Genomic DNA, 22163 nt, shown 5'->3' on the forward strand with positions numbered 1-22163 from the left:
AGCGGTTATATATATTATCAATTTGTGCTTCCACAATTTAACACGCGGCAATTCCTTTTTTTTTAATTTAAATGTCACAAATCACAATATTATCAATATGAATTTTCACAAACATGTAATTTATTCCACTTTTGTTTCTTTCGTTTATTTATTTTGTAGTATTATGGCGCTTGACGTCACACTTAAGTAACGGTTTTCGCAAGGCGGCATCTTCTGTATTCAATTCTCCTTGATAGGAGTGTGATTCGCTTATTGAGTACCCGCGGACGTGGCAGCCCAAGTCGCTCACACAATTTGGTCTTTCACCATAGAAGAATAACCGAACCTTGATTATAGATTAATCTTTGGCTTAGTCCCTTAGATCAATTGTACCCTTTCGGATCAGAATGGGCTTGAAATAATAATTGTCGTTTTGGAAATCGAAAGTCATCAATTCTTCAGCAACACAGCCGATAAAATAAAGCGTTGACGTACCACACAGAAGGTCTGGAATTTAAATATTCGACCAGGAAAAAAAAAACAAAAAAACAAAACACATTGCGCTTATTATTTCTAATGTTCTAACACTTTGTAAATTTGTATTATTAATTAAATATTATAAGATCGTTTTATATTTATTGAATTTGAAAAATTCATATGCCCGAAAGCGAATTAGAACCAACGCATTCGTAAACTGCAGTGATTCGAACTTGTGGAACTGATACCTAATAATGGGTTTTCCAATAACAGGTGTTACAGGTGAATGGATTGCGCTATCGTGAGATGATTAACGATTTTTTTATGGCCGGAATTGGATGATATTTATCTGGACAACGTTTATTTTCAACAAGACGACGCTACGTGCCACATAAGCAACGAAACCATTGATCTTTTACGGGAAATGTTTCCGGACCGTGTTATCTCTCGAAGAGGTGATCACAATTGGCCACCGAGATCTTGTGATTTAACACCTTGTGACTTTTTTTGGGGCCACGTGGAAGAGAAGGTCTAGCCCAGGGTTGATTCAAGACCTCAAAGATGGAATTCATGAGGCTATCGAGGCCATAGGGCAGTCACTTTGCAATTCGGTTATGGAAAATTTCATGAAAAGGATATTGTCCGGTGGTCGTGGTGGTCATCTGCCTGATGTTGTTATATATATTTTCCACTATTAACGGCATACCTTCCTCTTTATAATGAAATAAATATCCGATAATTTATATTAAAATATAGCATTTTTCTTCGAATGTCAAAATAACACCTCTTATTAAACAACTCTTTCGTACGCCATGTAAAGGCGGCCGTCGTAGACGAATGGTACGCACATTACCACGGTTCGGGCATGAAACACTAAATGACTGAAAAGGTTTTTTGTTAAGCGGTCGCCTCTCGCAGGCAATGAAAAAATTACTTTAAAGAAGCATCTAACGTTCAGAGGCGGCGTAAAATTGTAAATACCTCCAAATAACATTAAAACACTCATCATCTCCTTCACTGGAGAATAAGCTCGGCCAAATACCAAATAAAGGGTGTAAGCGCCACAGACAAATATACATATATGTATATAATCCATGGAGACTAGTCCCGGAATACTCTTAGTAGCACAATATTTTGCAGGGTGACTTAATATACGAGTTACACTAGCGGTATTTTTTACCGATTTATGTGTTTCTCAATTATAGCTGCAGATTTTGCAATGAAATAGAAGAGAGGGAAATTCTTGAACACCTTCCATGTCCGAATGAAATGTTTAGGAGCTCTACGAGTACAATATGAGAGGTTAGAATTTCTCTCGGGGATAGAGCTTCAGAGCTTACTTAGATTCGCAAAAAAACAGGCTTATTACAAGAAGCCTACTACAAGGAAACGTAAGGGTCAAGCTCCATGTGGTAACACTAAGGACCAATAAGATCAGCCAGTCTTTCAGCCAGCCAGGTCAACCTGACCTAACCTAACTTATGTGTTTCTCAAAAGTGACAAAAAATTTCCCAAAAATTTTGAACAAAAGATAAAAAATATAATAATGTCTTTTAAGAACATTTTATCCAAAAAATTCACAAAAATGTTATGTTCTATACCAAAATTTTCAACATTGAATAAATTCCAAAATTATAATTTTGTTTCCAAATCTTACAGTAATGTTTTAATTTATACTCAAGCCTGCAAACAAATTAATTTTCAGAAAAGTGCATGGCAGTGCCCTCACTTGACATAGAATCGCACATTTCAAAAGACATGTGAGCGATTTACTCAACAAATGGAAAGATAAATGGGCAGCATACTTATAGACGAGAAGGAAGTTTACACCGGATAAAGGCCATATTAGCCACATACTGGGAAAACGGCACGTACTTATAGTTTCTATTTATGAACAAAAATGCATCCTATGCACTGGTGGCCTCGCTTTTTATAAATTTCACTTTCACTCTTGAACAATTTTCAACAATTCCCATATTATTTACAAAAAATTTTCATAGCTGTAATTTATGGCACGCATTTTCCATGCTTTATTTGAATAGCATTGGCATTCACATAATTATAAATGTTTTCATTGCAGCAGGTGCAACAAAGCATGTCATCACATGGCCTGATGCGTATATGCGCATTTATAACTATTTATGTGTGTGTGTATATATCGTGTGTATGTATGTACACGTATCTGCAACTTAATTATCGCATTTACGATAATCAGCTTCGATTTGCTGCAGCTGTCATTGCAATTGCTTTTTCGCTGCAAATTATATAATTCCCGCTCGGTGTTAGAATTGCAAGCTCAGCTGTTGTGGCATGTGTTTGCAAAAATTGCCATTGTCACTATTATTTTCATTGTCACCATCAATTTAATTGCCCTTTAATCGCATTTAATATAATCGGAGCACGTTCCTGATTGCTGAAGTGCACAGCCTGGTATATATTTATTTATATAGAGAAAGATAATTTAAATATTAGTGTAGTAAAGGGTGTGTTTATATAATTTTTCATTCACTATTAATGTTTCAATATTAGTGAAAATCAACCATTTACAAATATTTATCTCCCAATTTCATAATACATATTTTTAGGTATATATACAGATTATTATATATATAAATTTTCTACTGTTAGTTTTTGAAATCTTCAGAGGATTGTGCCAATATTCAATAAAATTCAACTTGAAATGGAAAAAATGAAAGGTGAAGTTTCACAGGCATACAAGGAAAGATAGCATTGCTGACAAATTGTTTGCACTATGTCGGAGCATCCCTAACCATCAGATTTCTTCATACTATCAAATGAAAGCTATTGGAATTCCGTATAGGGGACGAATTCCAAATAGTTGAAGGGCTAAATACATATAAAGTTTATAAAATTTGTAAAGAGGGATTCGATTACCGCCGGACACTCGTACTAAATGGATATATGCATATAATTGGCGCTTGCGCCTTTATTGGGTGTTTCACCGAGCTTCCCCTCCGACTTGGGTTGGGCGCCTTGGTATTTCGCACCAATGGAGGGACCTATAACTTTATGCCGCAGATGGTTTTTTAAGAGGAGTTTTTTCATGGCAGAAATACACTAGGAGGTTTTTCATTGCCTGTCGAGCGCCGATCGCTAATAGGAAACAATTTTTCCATAATTTGATCAATTTTTTTAATTTTTCATTTGGCTTTCTAAGGATTAGAAATATAGCAATGAAAAATAACGTCCAGAATTTTCGAACAATCGGTTTTATTTACAAATTATTATTCTCTATAGTTTTAGGCACATTTCTGTGGAAGTCGATTGTAAAAATTTCCCATAGATACAAAGTTATGGTAGAAAAGGGAACTGCCCGATGAGAGTTTGATGCGCGCAGGGCTGTCCCCCGCTTGAGGCGAGCCACCTCCAGCGAAGTGCACTTGAAAATTTACTTTCCTCGAAACTACTTTTTCCGGCACGGTCTGCATGATAACTCGTACGGTTTTTATCATTTTTTTGATGCGGATTTTTTTTAATATTCGAAAGTGTTTTCTCATTGTGTCTCGAGCAAAATTTTAGATATTTTTATTAAAAAAATTTATAAACATATTTAAAGTGTGACATTTATGACTTAAACGCATAATTTTTTTTAAATGCCATAAATTGCAAAATTTTTTTAACTATTGCAAAATTTTTCGACAGATTATAACTACGAGTATATACCACTTTATTTTATATGAATTTTTTCACTTTTTACAGAAATGATCCAGGCGGTGAAGCAACTTTTTTTGCATTGTACTTTGGGTCAAGTAATTTTTTATATTCTAATTTTTATAACGAGAAATTAAAATAATTTTTTTATAAAGTTTAAGTACTAATAAGCCATGTATAGAATGTTTTTATATTTATTTCTATTATTATCCCTTCTAAAAAAGTTTTTGTTTTAGCGCATTTTTGGCGCAGCTGGACGTATGTAAACCCTTAAGTACAAATTTTGACTATTACAGCAGCAAACTTAGTTAGTAACATCTGTGCAATTCATCTTTCCTCTTCCGCTTTGCAAGGTTTTACAAATATTTTAATAACATAGTTCGGACAGTGGAAGAGTTGATAGTAAGAAAGTTCCATAGAATGTCATTTCATAGGTAAAACTTTCATTGATACACCTAACTCTTTCGATCCTGATACTTTTTTTCTTTGACTTGAATTTTACAACATTAGATCAATAAGTGTCTAGACAAAATTTCGCGTCCATCTCTTTGGGTGCCATAGAAAGTTATTTCGAAGAAAATTTGGGCAATGACAGCATAAAATTTGATGGAGGCAGTATTTTCTTGAATGCAGACTTATTCACTATTTATGTCAACATTAGCTGAAAGCTATTTCTTTACTTGTTCATATTTTTATATGTTTTAAAATTATTGAAAAAGGTTGCGTACGTCTTGCAGTAGTTTTCTAAAAACATAGTTTGTTGAATGTCTCGCAATTGAGTTGTTTTTCAATACCACTTAGAGCAGATATATTTTACTACTAAAGGGGTTTTCAATTGGCGCGGGTCGATTTTGGCGCCCTGTGGCAGCCATTTTGTTTTGGTGACATCTGTCAAATCTTTTGTTCATTATTTAGTTGTTTATGCCAAATCATCATGGCAAGTTACACGATTGAACAGCACGTTCAAATGATAAAACTTTATTAACAAAATGAGTGTTCATTAACGCAAACGTTGCGCGCATTGCGCCCATTTTTCTGTAGACGTGGTGGCCCTTCAAAGTGGTGACCAAATTTGAGACGTAAACAAACAGTAAACAATCAGCCAACACCCGTACGTTCAAGGAACGCAAGATCAGCCGAGAACATTGCCGCGGTCCGTGCAAGTGTACAGCAGAACCCGAGGCCGTCTATTCCTCGCCGTGCACAAGAACTTGGCCTTTCGCAGACTTCAACTTGGCGAATTTTGCGGGGCTCAGTAGCTCAAAGTTGATGACCATAGACAACGCCGTTTGTTCGCTGACTGGGCTTCGAATCGTTTGGAAGAGAACCCCAGTTTTGGGCGAAAAATCATCTTTAGTGACGAGGCGCATTTTTGGATGAATGGCTGTGTTAACAAACAAAATTGCCGTATATGGGACGACACCAATCCACACGATGTTCACCATGTGATAATGCATCCTCAAACAGTTGCCGTTTGGTGTAGATTTTGGTCCGGCGATGTCATTGGTCCGTACTTTTTTGAAAACGACGTTGGTGAGGCGGTCACCGTCAACAGCGAGCGCTACACAACGATGATAACCAATTTCTTATGGCCCATATTGAACCATATGGACCTAGACGACATGTGGTTCCAGCAGGACGGCGCAATGTCCCACACAGCAAACGCCTCGATTGACATTCTGCATGAACGATTTGAGGGTAAGGTTATCTCTCGTAGGGGTGATGTGAATTGGCCACCAAGGCTATGCGATTTCACCCCGCTATACTTTTTCCTGTGCGGTTTCTTGAAGTCTCAGGTATATGCAAATAAACCACAATCGACCGATGCTCTAAAGGTGAACATAACACAGGCCATCGCTCAAATTCATTGAAAATTGGACCACTCGTATCCGTTCCACCGTAAGAAGCCGAGGCGGGCATTTGAATGATGTCATATTCCACACTTAATGGCATATATGCGCCTTTCAAATAAAAAAATAATTGTGTCAATAACTTGTTTTATTCCATTTCAACATCTACCCGCCCTTATTGAAAAACCTTTATTATCATTATAGTTCGTCAAACAAAAATAAAGGGTGGAAAAGGTGCTTGGCCAGCGGTAGACATCAGCACAAACAGTACCTCGAAAAAATATTAAATCTCAATACTCAGTGGCTTAGATTTGTGCACTAACCCCCAAAATCGAATCATAACGAAGTATAGATAAAAATGACAGTAAGATTTTTATCTAGCTGTTGCATTTCTTGAGAAAACTTAAGTTTAGCTTCTACTACAGTTTATGATACGCATTTTGATTTCCCCATTAGTTGTATGTCGCCTCAGAGTGACAAATAGATTTTATGAAAAACTTTTTTTTGAACCATCAAATGGGGCTGACATAGTAAAGTGCAACCAACTCAATCAACTTATTCCACTAAAATCCATACCCCCTATCATTTACCTCATATTTCAGGCACTCACTTACAATTTGCAAATTGCCTCCTCTTTAATTGCCAATTACCGTTGGCTTACTCTATAAAAGCGGCAATTTTCGCAACGCACCTGTCATACGCGCCAATAAAAAATCAGTGTTATGACTGCCTCACTTAGCACAAGAACTACTAACTGGAGTACTTGCGTGGACGCCGGTCGTTGTGCGCATATTCGCATAATCACAGTTTTGCTATTAGTTATAGCCACCGGCAATAGTTGTGTAAAAGGTGCAGTCAATGCTTATGAGTTTCGCGCTTATACTGATATCTTAGCACAACAACACATCAAGCATGCCATTGTGGCTTACAATGGTGAAATGCTACAATCACTGCAGCAGAAGAATACTTTACGTTCGCTGGCTGATATGACAACAGTTCACTTTTACGACGTCCATCAAGCGATGAATTCTAAAAATTTTACAGATTTTGAAAATCTTTTCTACCATGACTCACCGCGCGTTGGTATCTACTTGACCCAACTGGAAGATGTCTTGTTGCAAGAACACGTACTAGGCACCAATGTGCTTAGCGCTACTGCTGCTGCTGTCACCGGTGCTTACGCTGGTGTGCACGCTAATGTTGGTTCGCGTTTCAACAATTCCCAGGTCTGGTTTATAATGTCCACGCAGCATAGTGTTGAGACGGCAATAGCGAATGCGAGACGAGTGATGACACTGTTGCCTTTAAATATTAGCGCTGACATCACATTGGGTGTAAGAATGGAAAGCAAGTAAGTGAAAAATGTATCTGCTTTATTAGTGGGCATAAAAAAAGTTCCTTATTCGCTTACTAATATAAATTGGCAAAATGCAAAATTACATAATTCGGTTTTTTCATGTAGAACAAGCTCTGTTTTGAAATCTCACTAATGAATTTTACATATGAAATATTAAAATTCTTCCAGAGAAGCTTATATGGGGGCGTCCATAAATTACGTGAGGTGTTTTTTTTTTAATTTTCTGACCCTCCCTCCCCCCTGGTGAGGTGTCGTGAGATTTTATTCAACCCCCTCCCCCGTCCCCCAATCTCACGTGAGATTTTTCAAAATGTGGGTTTCTTATGTAAACACGTTGGATTGTTATTGTAAAAAGAAAAAAAAAATTGCTTCGTGCTTTTATTTATGACTAGTTAAGACTAGTAATCAATATTGCTGAGAGTTATAAGTGTAATAAAAATTTAACAATAGAAGACTTAAATCGTAACTACTGCGATTAAAAAAAGAATATCTACTCTAATTCAGCCCATGGAGAATCATGTGCGGTTTCAAGAGAGACTATTGGGACCAACATGTCCATAAGATTTTGAGTAAAATCATCTGCTCCTTCAACTTCGTTCTGATCTATCCCACTCATTAGCTCGTCTTCTGACAATCCGTGAGGGTCGCACTTTGCTGAACATACGCGCTTGCTTAGCTGGTGCAATGTGAGCTGCTCGCCTGTACTCTGCAGCTCTTGTGATAGATGCGAAGTAAATGCCGCGTGTACTGCAACATCTTTTCTCTAAATCATCACGTATACTTGGGCAATAGAGAGCATAAGGCGTGCTGATGAAGGCATTCAGCGGTTGAATCGGTAGGCGTATTAGAAATGGAGCAAATGACTTTCCGTCATGCTTTTTAAAGTCCGGAATTGTCAAACGTCCATCAACCTGAGTTATAGGGTATGGAGGTGGCTGAAAACGGTCGTGAAGAATCATACGCAGATCCGTGTGTCGCTGCCACTCAGCTCGTACGTACAAACGACGGGCTACACTGTACAGTAAATTAAGATTAAATTGAGCTATTTGGTATAAAACAAATATGGTGGTTTGACAGTAGTAATGTATAACGTCGAAGTATGAATGAAATTATTTTCTTTCGAACAAATTAGTGAATGATCTTCATCATACTACGATTACGCTTAAGATTAAATCTTAAGCATGTACAATCTGGATAATGGACCAAAATAGTATGATTTTTTTTTTGTTTCAATCAGAAAAAAAATTGCGTGATATTTGCCGAGACCCCCCCTCTCTCCAACGTAAGATTAGATGAGATTTGACTCGACCCCCTCCCCCTCTTAAGCATCTCACGTAATTTATGGACGCCCCCTATGAGAAAAATTATAAGTGTGCGCTACTAAAGCTCATTTGTAATAAATCTGCGTTTTTCAGTTCCTTCCAGGATATATATTTTTTAAATAGCTTAAAAGTTTCTGTAAAGCGCCTAGATAGAGAAAAGTATTTTATATAAGGGTTTTCCAATAACAAGTGTTAGGTGTTAAACAGGTGAGATGATTAACGATTTTTTATGGCCGGAATTGGATGGTATTGATCTGGACAACGTTTATTTTCAACAAAACGGCGCTACGTACCGCACAAGCAACGAAACCATTGATCTTTTACGGAAAAAGGTTCCGGGCCGTGTCATCACTCGAAGAGGTGATCACAATTGGCCACCGAGATCTTGTGATTTAACACCTTGCCACTTTTTTCTTTGGAGCCACGTGAAAGCGAAGGTCTACACCAACAGCCCAGGGTCGATTCAAGACCTCAAAGATGGAGTTCGTGAGGCTATCGAGGGAAGTTGGTGTTAAAATCGTGTGCTGCTATCTACCAAACGACGGCAAAACAAATTTCAGACTGATTGATAGGTTAGTTCGGATTTGGCAGTAAGATGTGGTTCGTGCGTTTTCGCTGAAATGGAAAAAGAGCAGAATCCTTCGGTAATTCGCATTTTGATTTTGCTTGAGAAAAATTCGAGGAGATAAAAGCAAAGTTGGATGCAGTCTATGAGGACCCTTCGCCATCTATGACCACAGTTAGGTATTGATTTAACGAATTTAAACGTCGGTGAACATTCGTTTTAGATGAGGAGCGACCAGTACGCCCCGCAGACGTGGTAATCGAGGATATCTTTCAAAGAGATGATATCCCTGAACGACGAACGAAAGTGCGCGAAGTAGCAGGGGCCATAGGTATGTCGACAGGAGTGGCTATTAATATTTTATATGATAAGTTGGCGACGAAAAAATTGTCGGCCCGATAGGTGGAGCGATTGCTAACAAGGAACAACAAGCGGATGCGAAGTAGTGTTTGGAGAAATTGAAGCGAGATCCGAAGGAATTTTTGCGCCAAGTTGTTACCGTTGTTGAAACCTGCATTCATCATTACACACCAGAAACTAAGCAACGATCAAAACAATGGATTTCTATTGGTGAATCTGCTCCAAAGAAGACAAAGACAGTCCCATTGGGCGGAAAAGAAGCGCGACGATTTTTTGGGATGCGAACGGGGTCATGCTCATGGATTTTTTAGAAAAAGGAAGAACTAACACTGGGCAATACTACAGTAAGTTATTGGATCGCTTTCACAAAAAATTGAAGGAGACACGACCGAATTTGACGAAAAATAAGGTGCTGTTTCACCACTATAAGGCAACAGCACTTTTATCCGCAGTTATCGCCGCCAAACTGCATGAATTGCGTTATGAACTGATGCCGCATGGCCTGTATTCACACCATCAGACTCCATGCGACGTTTTCTTGTTGTCTTACATGAAGAAATGGCTCGCGGGATAAAAATTTAATTCAAACGAGGGAGTCATCGCCGAGACAGAGGCGTAAAAAATTGGCCGGAGCGTTGGGAGAGGTGTGTCTTTCGAAAAGGGGAATATGTTGCAAAATAAAAAAAACATTGAAATTTGGTGTCTTGATATCTAACATAGGTGCTTACTGAACCCCCTCGTATAAATATACAAAACAAGTTCTTCAAAAGAGCATCATTCAAAACCACTGCCCTAATTTAAAAATTGTTATACAATTCGCCTCTATGCAAAAGGTAATTTATTAAAAAATATAATATTTTTGTGAAAAATGTTTTTTCAATACAATTTTTTGGCAGCATTGCCACCTAAATTTATTGCAGAAATATCAATTTATCTCAAATTCCTGTCGGATAATAAAATGTATGTGGCTATCATATGTAATGTGTATAAACAAACTTGAATAAAAAATGTGTTTAACTGGTGTTGGCACTATTTTTTTGAAAACTAACGAACTACTTACAAAAATACATTCTTTGTAAAGAAATATACGCCATTTATTTAATAGGACTATGGTTAAGTTCGTGCGGTTTTTTTTCGAAATTTGAAACTTTATTGACGTAAAATGGTTACAAATTTAATATTCAAAGTATTGTCCATCGCTTACTACTACTTTTTCCCATCTTTCTGGCAATTCACGGATTCCCTTTGTGAAAAATTCGGTCGGTTTTGCCGCAATCCACGAATCGATCCATTTTTTGACTTCATCGTAATTACGGAAGTGCTGGTCAGCCAGGCCATGTTGCATCGATCGGAAGAAATAGTAATCGGATGGCGCAAGGTCTGGACTATACGGCGGGTGGGGTAGGACATCCCATTTGAGCGTTTCTAAGTATGTTTTGACCACTTGTGCAACATGTGGCCGAGCATTGTCATGTTGCAAAATAACTTTGTCGTGTCTATCGGCGTATTGCGGCCGTTTTTCTCGCAGTGCTCGGCTCAAACGCATCAATTGTCGTCGGTAGACATCCCCCGTAATCGTTTCATTCGGTTTCAGTAGCTCATAATACACAACACCCAGCTGGTCCCACCAGATACACAGCATAACCTTCAGGCCATGAATATTCTGCGCCGACGTCGATGTTGAAGCATGGCCAGGGTATCCATACGTTGCCCGACGTTTTGGATTGTCGTAATGGACCCACTTTTCATCGCCAGTCACAATTCGATGCAAAAAACCCTTTCTTTTGTGCCGTTGAAGCAGTTGTTCGCATGCCATAAAACGGCGTTCAACGTCTCTTGGCTTCAATTCATACGGCACCCAATGGCCTACCTTTCGGATCATTCCCATGGCTTTTAAACGTTTGGAAATGGTTGATTGATCAACTCCCAAAGTTTTTGCAACCTCTTCTTGCGTTTGAGCCGGATCTTGATCGAGCAATTCCTCCAATTCGGTATCCATGAACTTTGGCGGCGCACCCTCGCGTTCTTCGTCTTCCAAGCCAAAATCACCACTTTTAAAGCGTGCAAACCACTTCTGGCACGTTCGCTCAGCTAGAGCATGCTCACCATAAACTTCCACCAAGATACGATGACTTTCGGCTGCTTTTTTCTTCATATTAAAATAATGAAGAAGAATTCCCCGCAAAAACACATTATTTGGCACGAAATTCGACATTTTCAAGTGTGGTAAAAATATTGTTGTTTACGCTTCAAATAAAAAACTTATACTGACGTTTGTGCCTTACGACAGTAGCTCTCCCATGAATGTTTGGAAATGTGGATCGATGGAATAATAATCAAGTTACGCCATCTGTTGTAAAACCGCAAGGAACTTATTCATAGTCCTATTAATATATATCAATGTCAATTTAAAAATCTATAATCTGGTTTAATCATAAACATAACATTTTTAAAAAAATTTGCCATATAATTTGAAATAATAATAAGAAATAATTCGAGGCTAATATACCAATATTGGAGGATACAAAATAAATTGTATTGAAAACATAAAACAAAGTTTTGATTAAAAATGTGTGGCTATGGCGTTACCACCTAATCGAAATAGTAGATAATAGGGCAAGTGAATTAAGTATAAGGACATGGGTATCACGAAATATTTGATTTGGAGGAGTTTAATTTAAAAGTATGATATATTGTGAATGACTTTGCCACTTAATTTTTAATTTAAAAAGTACTGCAATTACCTTATACAAAACAGTGTGTACAGGATGCTCCTTCTTTTATGTCGGTATGTAAACGCTGAATAACTTTGTCATTTACCAACCGATCGACTTCAACATACATGTTTTCGATACGTCAATTCAGTACAATTTCAACCACGGGTCGCTTTACACCGAAAGAACGCGCTGAAATAGTGACGCTATACATCGGAAATAGTCGTTCTATTGTTCTTACTCAACGCGCATATCGCAAAAGTATCGCAGCAAACAGGCACCGTCTAACAATATTATTCGTCGTTTGGTGTCGAGTTTTTTTGAGCACGAAACAGTAGGAGATCGTCAACATGCCAACATGGAGAGCGTTGCCCCGGAGCCAACAGTGTCGTATCATCGTCGCGTCAGCATTTTGGCGTCAGTGAAACCACAATGCGGCGCATTTTAAAGGATGATTTAAGTTTGTTTCAATATAAGGTGCAATTGATACAAAAGATATTGCCAATAGACCATTCACGTCGTTTGGAATACGGCCGAACAGTCGCCCCAATGGTTGACACTGAACCCAATTCTTGGAAGCAAATTTTAATGACTGAGCAGGTACATTTTAACCTCTCTGGCAGAGTGAATAAACAAAGTAGTCACATTTGGGGAACTGAGAATCCACACGAGATCCATCAAACGTCCTTGTACGACCAGAAAGTAACTGTTTGGGACGGAATTTGCACCAAAACCATCATTGGGCCATATTTTTACCGAGAAAACGAAACGGTCGATGGAAACCGATATTGATGGATGTTGGCTCATTATATCTGCCCGCAAATGTGTGAGAAAGGTTAAGACGGTTACTGGATTCAACAAGACGGTACGCCATGCCACACTGCAAATGGCAACAATTGAATTTCTGCCACAAAAATTCTCGGGACATCTATGCCAAAAAGGTGCGACATCGACTGGCCCCCCAGATCACCTAACTTAACCCCCCGGGCTTCTTTTTATGGGGTTATCTGAAAAGTAAGATTTACGCCAAGAAGCCGCAAGCTTAAAGCAAACATTCGAGCCAGAAATGCTTGACAGAGTGATGACAAACGCAGAAAAAACATCGCAATTTGCGATTGCTAATAAAGGTGGCCACTTGATTGATATTGTATTCAAAAATAGTTTTAACAAATTGTGAATAACCAAACCAAGTAAAAATACCTCACTTGTACAAATCAGTTGTTTTTTTTGTTCAAAGTTATTCAATGATTTCTTATTTCACCATCTTTTATGCCGGATTTCAATATACCTAAGTTTAGAATATCTGCATAAACACGTCTACAATTTGTACCACCATAATCAAAGGGAAGAATTTAATTTACGATATTAGTTTATCAAAAGGAGACAGTAACAAGAAAATATTTGTCCAATATTTCTTAAAACTCTAAACCGCTTAGTCTTACCCGAGCTATTTAAGTCCTTAAGCCTATCTTCAAAAAAAAGGCAAAAGTAGCATAAAAAATGTAATTATTTTAATAACGTTGAAAAAATACATACTAAGGTTTAGTATGAAGATATCTTAGCTTAAAGTTTTGTATTGCCTCAGGCAAAAATATTTTAAAAACTAATTTTATTTATAAAAAATGCATTTTCCTGAAATACTTTGGTGGAAGTCTTAAAATATAATTGATTTTATAATCTCTGTGGAAAACCCGCAAATATTTTGATGAGGCACCCTAATAGACAATACTGTCACAAAGTCTTACATTAAAAACTATAGATATTTTTTCATTCACAACTATAAAAAAATATTTGCACGCACATACACCCACAGAAAATTTAAAATTTATGTTTAATTTCAGCAACACAATTCAACTTTTCGATATTTACAAAATACAACCTGATTGGTTGGAAATTGAAGCGAAAGGATACTGGAGCCCCATCGATGGTATACAACTAAAGAAACGCTTTCGCCGAAGCTTTGTGAGCAGGCGCCGCAATTTCAAGGGATTACAATTGAGAGCCGGTATGGTGGTGCGTATACGTAACATTTAGAATATATGGAATTGGAGGAATGCGCCTTGTGTAAACGAGCATCTACAAAAGTCGTTTGTGTAGTAAAAATGGCATTACAAAAACAAGAGGTTTGCGGATTAACATGTTTCATGCAAGTTATTCAGTTGCTGATTGTGCTTCCATTAGTTTTCAATCAATTTTGTAGGTTGCTTCCACAGAAATAGAAAGCAATTGTATATTTAATTTTTGCCAATAACTTTGAGAGGTTTACTAATATTCTAGCAAATTTATTCTTACGATTATTTTGACCATCCCAGAAAAATCAGTTTCTCAATATGGTATTTTGCTTCACCTTCATTTTATGAAAATCAAAAAAAAACTCGCATTCATCATAAATATTCTTTCCTTGAAGCAGAACAAAAGGTAGCTTAGAAAGGGAATATTCGCACATGCGTTATTTGCTGGTTCCGTGAAATCGAGATATTTAAAATATAATCCCGGAAAATTTAGAAAAACGTAAAAATATTACGATATGAAATAAAATAGACAAATATAACAATTTTGCGAAACAAAATTCTTATAAATTCAGTAAGTGAAGAAGCTAATGCAAATGAATCATGGAAAAAGTTAAAAATACTAAGTGTAGCCAACGAAGCATTAGGAAAACGCACTATATTAACACCTAATAATCGTGCTAACAAAACCCCTTGGTTCACTGATGAAGTAAAAACTTCAGCATTACAAAAAAGGAAGACATTTTTAGAATATAAGGCAACGAAAACACAAGAAAATAAGAACAAATATATTGCTGAGAGAAATATGTGTAACGCCAAAGTAAGAAACCTCAAAGAATCATATTGGGAAAAGTTTACGAAAAATATGGAGCTCAGAAAAAGATGTGGAGACTGCTTCGTAATAGAAAAATGGAAATACAAGAAACAGTAAAAATTAATCCTATTAGCAACGCCGAGCGGACCAACTACTTTCATCAACTATATCACGAAGCACTTGGCGTGCATATAAGTATACCACAAACTACAAATGCGTCCCGTACAGAGGTTAATATTGATGAAGTTAATGATGCTATCATTAAGATAAAAAATTGAAAGGCACCAGGTGAAGATCTTATAACAAATGAAATGCTTAAATATAGCGGTAAAAAATTACACCCGCAAATAACAAATTTATTCAATTTCGTCATTAAAACCGGTGAAATCCCGCAAGGATGGAAAACCAGCATTACGATACCCATATTTAAAAAAGGGGAAAAAAAGGTCCACAAAATTATCGAGGTATATGATTGCTTCAATCAACGCAAAAACTATTCTCAAATACATTATTAGGCAAACTAAACTCGTACTTGGACACACAGGAGGAGCAACAAGGTTCTCGTGTAAATAGATCCACTGCAGATGCAATACATATCATTCAACAGATAGTGGAAAAGTCAATTGAATTTAATGCACCACCATATATGTGCTTTGTTGACTTAACAAAAGCATTCGACCGAGTCAAACTGCAAGATGTTTTGAACAGCTTGGCCAAACAAGGTGTACCAGCAGACATTCTTACCGTTATTAAAAAACTGAACTGTGATTGCAAAACAAAAATAAGAATAGATGGAAAATATATCAACAAAGTTCCATGCGCAAGCGGAATATGACAAGGAGACTCGCTGAGCCGAATACTCTTCAATACAATAATGGACCAAATAATAAAAGAAGTCAAGTCATTACATGGGTATCGTCTTAATAACTTGAGCATACCAATTTTATGTTATGCAGATGATGCCATATTAATTGCGGACTCTGAAGATAATTTGCAAAGATTCCTACATAAGTTTGTAGTTACAGCCAAACAGTTTAACATGGAAGTCTCCAGAGAAAAAACAAAAAGGTTAGTAGTTGCCAAGAATGGGATCAGATGCAAACTTGAAATAGAAAGGACGATGATAGAGCAAGTTATGAAATTTAAATACCTGGAGATAGAAATATCCAGGGACCGCGACATTATCAAGGAAGTCAGAGAGAGATGTATGCGGGGCGCACGAATTGCAGGTTGCATTAGGGATGTTGTATGGTGGAACGAATATATGACCACTGAAAGCAAGACGCATATATACAAGACTGTAAGCACGAGCTGAAAACGCAAAAACCTACCTATGCAAGTCCTACGATCCATCGTTGGAAAAACACGTCTTGACTGCATTAGAAACGAGGTCATTCGTGACGAAACTGGCGCTAATGACGTAGTGAAGTTTATAAGCACAAGAAGACAAGCTTGGAATGATCACGTTTCTAGAGCTAGTGACGTCAGAATTATCCGAATAGCGAGGGACTATATACCACATGGAAAGCGCGGACCTGGAAGACCACCAAAGAGATGGCGCGAAAGCTGGATTTCGACATCAGCGAAAGGACAATAACATTTCGTTATTTTGAATTTTAATAATACTTTGCAATACTTGTATAATTTATAACTATGTTATTGTGTGAAGAAAAACAGTTGAAAACCTATAATAAAAGAATAAGAAGAAGAAATTATAATAAATAAACTTTTCTCAAAAATTAAAGATGAATAGGAGCTCAATTTTATTATATAATATTTATTTAGTCCAAAAATAATTAGTATTATGAGGCTGGGATCAGTGCAGGATACAATTCCAGGCTCCATTGGAGTATATTCAGAGGTTAGTAAGATGAGCATTCAATCCACAATGCCCTGTTAGAATTACTTTGATGACTCTTAAATTATTCTTATTTAGTTCTAAGCAATATTGAAATCGGCTTAGGTTAAAGGTATCAATAACTGATTTTGATAGCGATAAACCTGGTGGATTGTCCTGGTATTGGTTTTGTCTTTCCTCTAATATCTAAATAAGTTCCTGTTCTAGAAAATGGCTTCGTGTGTATAAATTGGCAAACCGCCACTTTTCTGGTTCACTTATCTATTATTTCACTCTGAAAATAAATTTTATGTGCCCCTGGAATCCATAAGAAACCTACCTGGTAATCTCGCTTAATGGCTGAGAGCTTTCTTTGTAATACTCGCCCGAAGGACGACGGAAATATTAAGTGAAATTCTAAAAACGTTTATAAGGATGAAAAGTTAAACTAAACATTTAAACTGATTTATTTAGCGATGAATTCAATATACTCCTGCTCAAATATGAACGAGACTGATTTAATAAAACTCAAACGGTTAATTATTGTTCAATTTTTATTTTATCTCCTTCAAAGTAATCACCATTGGAGGCGATACACATATGCCAACGTTTTTTCCAATCATCATAGCATTTCTGGAAGGCCGATTTCGGTATGGATTTCAGTTCCTTCTTCGAATTCTCCTTTATGACTTCAATTGTCTCAAAATGTTTTCCACGGAACGGCAACTTGAGCTTGGGAAACAGGAAAAAGTCACATGGAGCCATATCAGGCGAATACGGTGCTTGCGGAACGATATTAACATTATTTTTGTTCAAATAATCGCGAACAAGACGTGATGTATGAGCTGGTGCATTATCGTGATGAAAGAACCATGACTTGTTGTCCCACAATTCCTTCCTTTTAAGACGAATGTTCTCGCGCAAACGCTTTAAAACGTCTAAATAATATTCAGCGTTAACCAATTTTGCGATTTGTGCGATTTTCAAGCACAATTTCCTTCTCCTTTTCCGATGTTTTCGTCGTTTACTGATGTTGCTGGACGACGTTAATGAGGCAAGTTTTCAACCGATGCACGGCCCTCTTTGAACGATGTGTACCACTGGAAAACACGTGCACGTGATAGAGCAGAGTCCCCATAGGTTGTCTGCAACATTTTTAAGGCGTCTGAAGCCGAAATTTTGTTGGAATAACAAAATTTCAAACAAATTCTTTGTTCAACTTGAATTTCCATCGTTAAATTCGAAGAACACACTCGAGCTTGACTTGTTTACAGTAGCACAGAAAACAAACTATGTGACATATCACGCTGAAATTTGCCATGAAAGCTTATAACAGTCCTACCAAAAAACAAAAAATTTATTTTTGCCATATGTCATCCGCGGACCGTTTTATTGATAAAGTCTCGTTCATATTTGAGCAGAATTTATTTACTTGATTAATAATTTAAAAAAAGAAATTAATTTTTATAATTATTAAAAGTATGATATTTTTCGAAACAATTGCCAATGTGCAGTGATGGATTTGCAGCCCATGTTAAACAATAAGTGGTTGTTCGTTTACGGCCACCTTTAATCTTTCTATCGGAGCATACTCGACAGTCTTTATTACTTCCAAGCCGAGGAATATGCAATTTCCCATCAAGTCGATTTTCAGTTTCAGAGGTATTACATTTCCCTTGGGGTTGAACTGTTCTTCGAAAATCTCCTCCTAGTTTAAGAATTAGCTTTTTAACAAACTGTAGATGAGTCATGGGCTTCTTATTTCTTTATATTTCGGTATATATGCATTTACTACGGATACTTCCACATCACTATCAGAACTGCTATTATCATCGGAATTATATTCACCTTGAGGAAATTCTTCACAAACACTTTTCATATCTATATTTCGTAAATCAAACATACACTCGTCTTCACTATGGTTATTTTCATAATCTTGGATTTTACGTATTTTCTCCATGACCTATTATTTAATTATTATCTATTATTTATTTATTATGTTTATTTGTTTTTAAAATAAAAATAATTTTAAAATAAAAACAATCTAAACCTTATTATAATAGAAGTACTCGAAAGTTGGAAGACGCCAATATATTACAAGAATATTTGCCCGTTGTCAGCTTCTAAATCGCAACCTACACTGAATATCAATGCGACAGATCTGCTGTGAATATTCCACAACAATTACGCCTCAAAACGTTATATTACGGTAAATATTTCTTGTCCGTATATGTTGAACAAATCAGGGATGTACAAAGTTGCAATATTTGTTAAAGAAAACTACAGCGAAGATAAATAAATGAAATGAAAACCGAATTAATTTCATGTCCGCGTATTGGGGCCTTTCGTTTTCTATCGCATAAAAACTATGTCTCCGCAGCGGGGCCTTTCGGCTGTTAAGGTTTAATATCACTCCTAACTATAGCGCTATTTAAGACTTTATGTGAAGTGCCATTAAAGGCACCTTCTATATTAGGCCGGGTCGATTTGTGGGGAGGCAAAAAAATCGCCCATTGCTCTGTGAAAATCATATTCTAGGGATCAAAATAAGAAAATTTGCCGAAGGAACCATACCTCTAAAACGAATTCTGATGTCCCCCAATTTGGGTCGAACTTTTTAGTTTCTTTTCTCATGTAAAGGCCAAAAATGATGATATTCTGAAATGATGGTATGGGGACCCCCCAGGGGAGTTCCAGGGGGTGTGCCACTGGCATGGGTGGATCGGCCGTCCAAAGTTAGTGAGGGTCGGTCATACATTTGGACTCGATTGGAGCACTCTAAATGGGTCAAAGTGGGATTTTTCGTTCGACCCACATTGGGGGACATCAGAATTCGTTTTAGAGGTATGGTTCCTTCGGCAAAGTTTCTTATTTTGATCCCTAGAATACGATTTTCACAGAGCAATGAGCGATTTTTAAATCGACCCGCCCTATTCTATATCCAATTAGGCATATATTGCACCCTCCTTCTTTTCTCTACTGCTTCAAAGTTGATTAGTTGATACAGAGCAGCTTATGTTGATCGCCCAGCCCTAGCCCTGTAATGAAAGTTTTTCATATTTTTTTTTTTTTTTTGGGTAATCTGTATTAAGTTCAAAGCTTGAATTTGTATGGTTTCTGTAGTAGAATCAGCTATATTTTCCTAAAATATTATTGAAATTAAATTAGAAGAAAACTAATGTTAAATAAGTCTGTATGCTCCTTCGATCCTTTTAATCTTTTACTGCGTAAGAATGTATTGAATACATTTTTCCGCTGATATTAATTCATTTTAATTGATATTTACCATAAGATAAGGGAGAAGCCCGAAGGTGTGGATGAGCTTGACTATTTGAATACTTTGAATTATCAAAAACTCGACCCAATGCAAAGAAGAGTATACCAACTGATGAAGTTGTTGGAACCGGTGCTCAACGTGAGGTACACATTTTAAAATTATAGAAACTGCTTTAATAATTCGAATGTATTTTATTATTCGATATTTTTGTTGTTCATCTTTGCAGCTTTCAAGCTATACTCAGAGAAACTTGGGGTAGAAGCTGGCCTAATGGCAGTTGGGAGGGCGTTATGGCCATGTTATTGTCTGGCGAAGTAGAATTTACAATGTGTCCTATGCGTTTTGTATCCAATCGAGTGCATTTAATAGATTACACCACAGCTGTGCATAGTGAATAGTAAGTAAGTGGATTTTTTCTTATTTCTTTACTTTTACTCCCAAACTATTTTACAGCGTCTTCTTCTTATTCCGACATCCACGTCGCAACGATATACGTAACATTTTCTTTGCCCCATTTGTAGAAGAAGTGTGGTATGGTATTTTCGCTATTGCTTTACTAGCCACATTGTTGCTGCAATTACAGTTGCATCACGAAAGCCGTTTCTTTTTAAATAAAGATTCACAATTCCAGTCCCGTTTCGACTACGCAGTCTTATCTATTTTGGAGGCTTTCTTTATGCAAGGCCCTGAACCCTACGCATTTGCTGCTACATCAACTCGAACGCTTATCTTCTTCGTTTGCTTATTTAGTTTGTTGTTGCAACAATTCTATGGTGCCTTCATTGTTGGCTCACTCTTGGCTGTAGCACCACGCACCGTTACCAATTTAGAGGCCCTCTATAACAGCAGTCTGGAGGTTGGTATGGAGAGTATTCCGTATAATTTTGAATTCTTTCAGATTAGCACCTCACCGTTGGTGAATGCCATATATGAGCGTATTTGTAAGAATCGAGAAAGACACATACTAACTATCGAAGAAGGTGCTAAGCGAATAGCTAAGGGCGGTTTCGCCTTTCATGTGTCAGTGAATCGGATGTATATCTTGTTGAAGGGTGAGTACTATGAGAAGACGAGGTACGTTTCAACAAAAAAACAGAAGAAATTTATTTAAATTATTTTCAGAAATGCTGACCGAAAAGGAGTTTTGTGATTTGCAAGAGGTGTCAGTCATTCCAGCCCTTCATATTGGCTTAGGCGTAACAAAAAACTCCCCGCTTCGTGAATACATCACCACCTCGGTTTTACAGTTTCGTACTTCAGGCATATCACAGTATAGTGCAAACCAATGGCAAATACCACAAATGGACTGCAGCCTGAGTCAGAACCATGAAGTGGAAGTGGATTTGCAACATTTTTTACCAGCAATAATGCTATTAGGCGCAGCGATGCTACTCAGTGTGGGTGTATTGATTTTGGAGATTTTGTACTATAATTTAGAAAATGGCTTGAAGCGGACACGACTTTGTCCACGTATTACTATGGCGGATCAGGAAAGAGAATTTATAAACTGAGAAATCGCGGTGATGCAAGAAATTAATTGCTAACCGAATAATATATTTGGCAGGAAAGGAGATTGAAGTTAACACTTGCGCTGACCACCATTCTCACCCCTACTATTTCTTCTCTTATCGAATATGGATTTTTAGTAAAACAAAGCGCAATTTTCAAGAGACTCTAAAATACCATTGATTTTTAAACACTTTTCTTTGGTGACGGTGCTAGACTTTTTTCCCATATAGAAAATTCACTCATACTCTTAGTATGGAACGAAAAGCGTGACATCCCGACCAAAACACAAAAACAAAAAAGCATTTTAAATAAACTTAAATAAAAATACAAAAAATAAACCTGCATAGCCCGAAAATTTTTAAAAATTCTGGTTAAAGAGTTGAAAGTTGTAAAAAATTGTTTAAAATTTGCACAAGCTCAC

The 22163-nt window shown here is 37.0% G+C and overlaps 1 protein-coding gene across 1 annotated transcript; it reads left to right on the forward strand.

The window, feature by feature from the left end:
* Nucleotides 1-6700: 6700 nt before the first annotated feature.
* On the forward strand, nucleotides 6701-21950 carry LOC129252934 (glutamate receptor U1). Its single transcript, XM_054891127.1, has 6 exons — nucleotides 6701-7329; nucleotides 14138-14309; nucleotides 20249-20376; nucleotides 20460-20630; nucleotides 20687-21285; nucleotides 21356-21950. The coding sequence occupies exons 1-6, from the start codon at nucleotides 6701-6703 to the stop codon at nucleotides 21742-21744; spliced, it is 2088 nt and encodes a 695-aa protein (XP_054747102.1). The 3' UTR covers nucleotides 21745-21950.
* Nucleotides 21951-22163: the final 213 nt, after the last annotated feature.

This window comes from Anastrepha obliqua, chromosome 1 (genome assembly GCF_027943255.1).
Source record: "Anastrepha obliqua isolate idAnaObli1 chromosome 1, idAnaObli1_1.0, whole genome shotgun sequence".
Lineage (NCBI taxonomy): Eukaryota > Metazoa > Arthropoda > Insecta > Diptera > Tephritidae > Anastrepha > Anastrepha obliqua.

Bases quoted from the DNA above. Each gene is read 5' to 3' on its own strand.
- LOC129252934 (XM_054891127.1), top strand. From the start codon at position 6,701: ATGACTGCCTCACTTAGCACAAGAACTACTAACTGGAGTACTTGCGTG. The intron at 7,330-14,137 runs GTAAGTGAAAAA...GTTTAATTTCAG, and splicing joins GGTGTAAGAATGGAAAGCAA to CAACACAATTCAACTTTTCG. The intron at 14,310-20,248 runs GTGCGTATACGT...ATTTACCATAAG, and splicing joins AATTGAGAGCCGGTATGGTG to ATAAGGGAGAAGCCCGAAGG.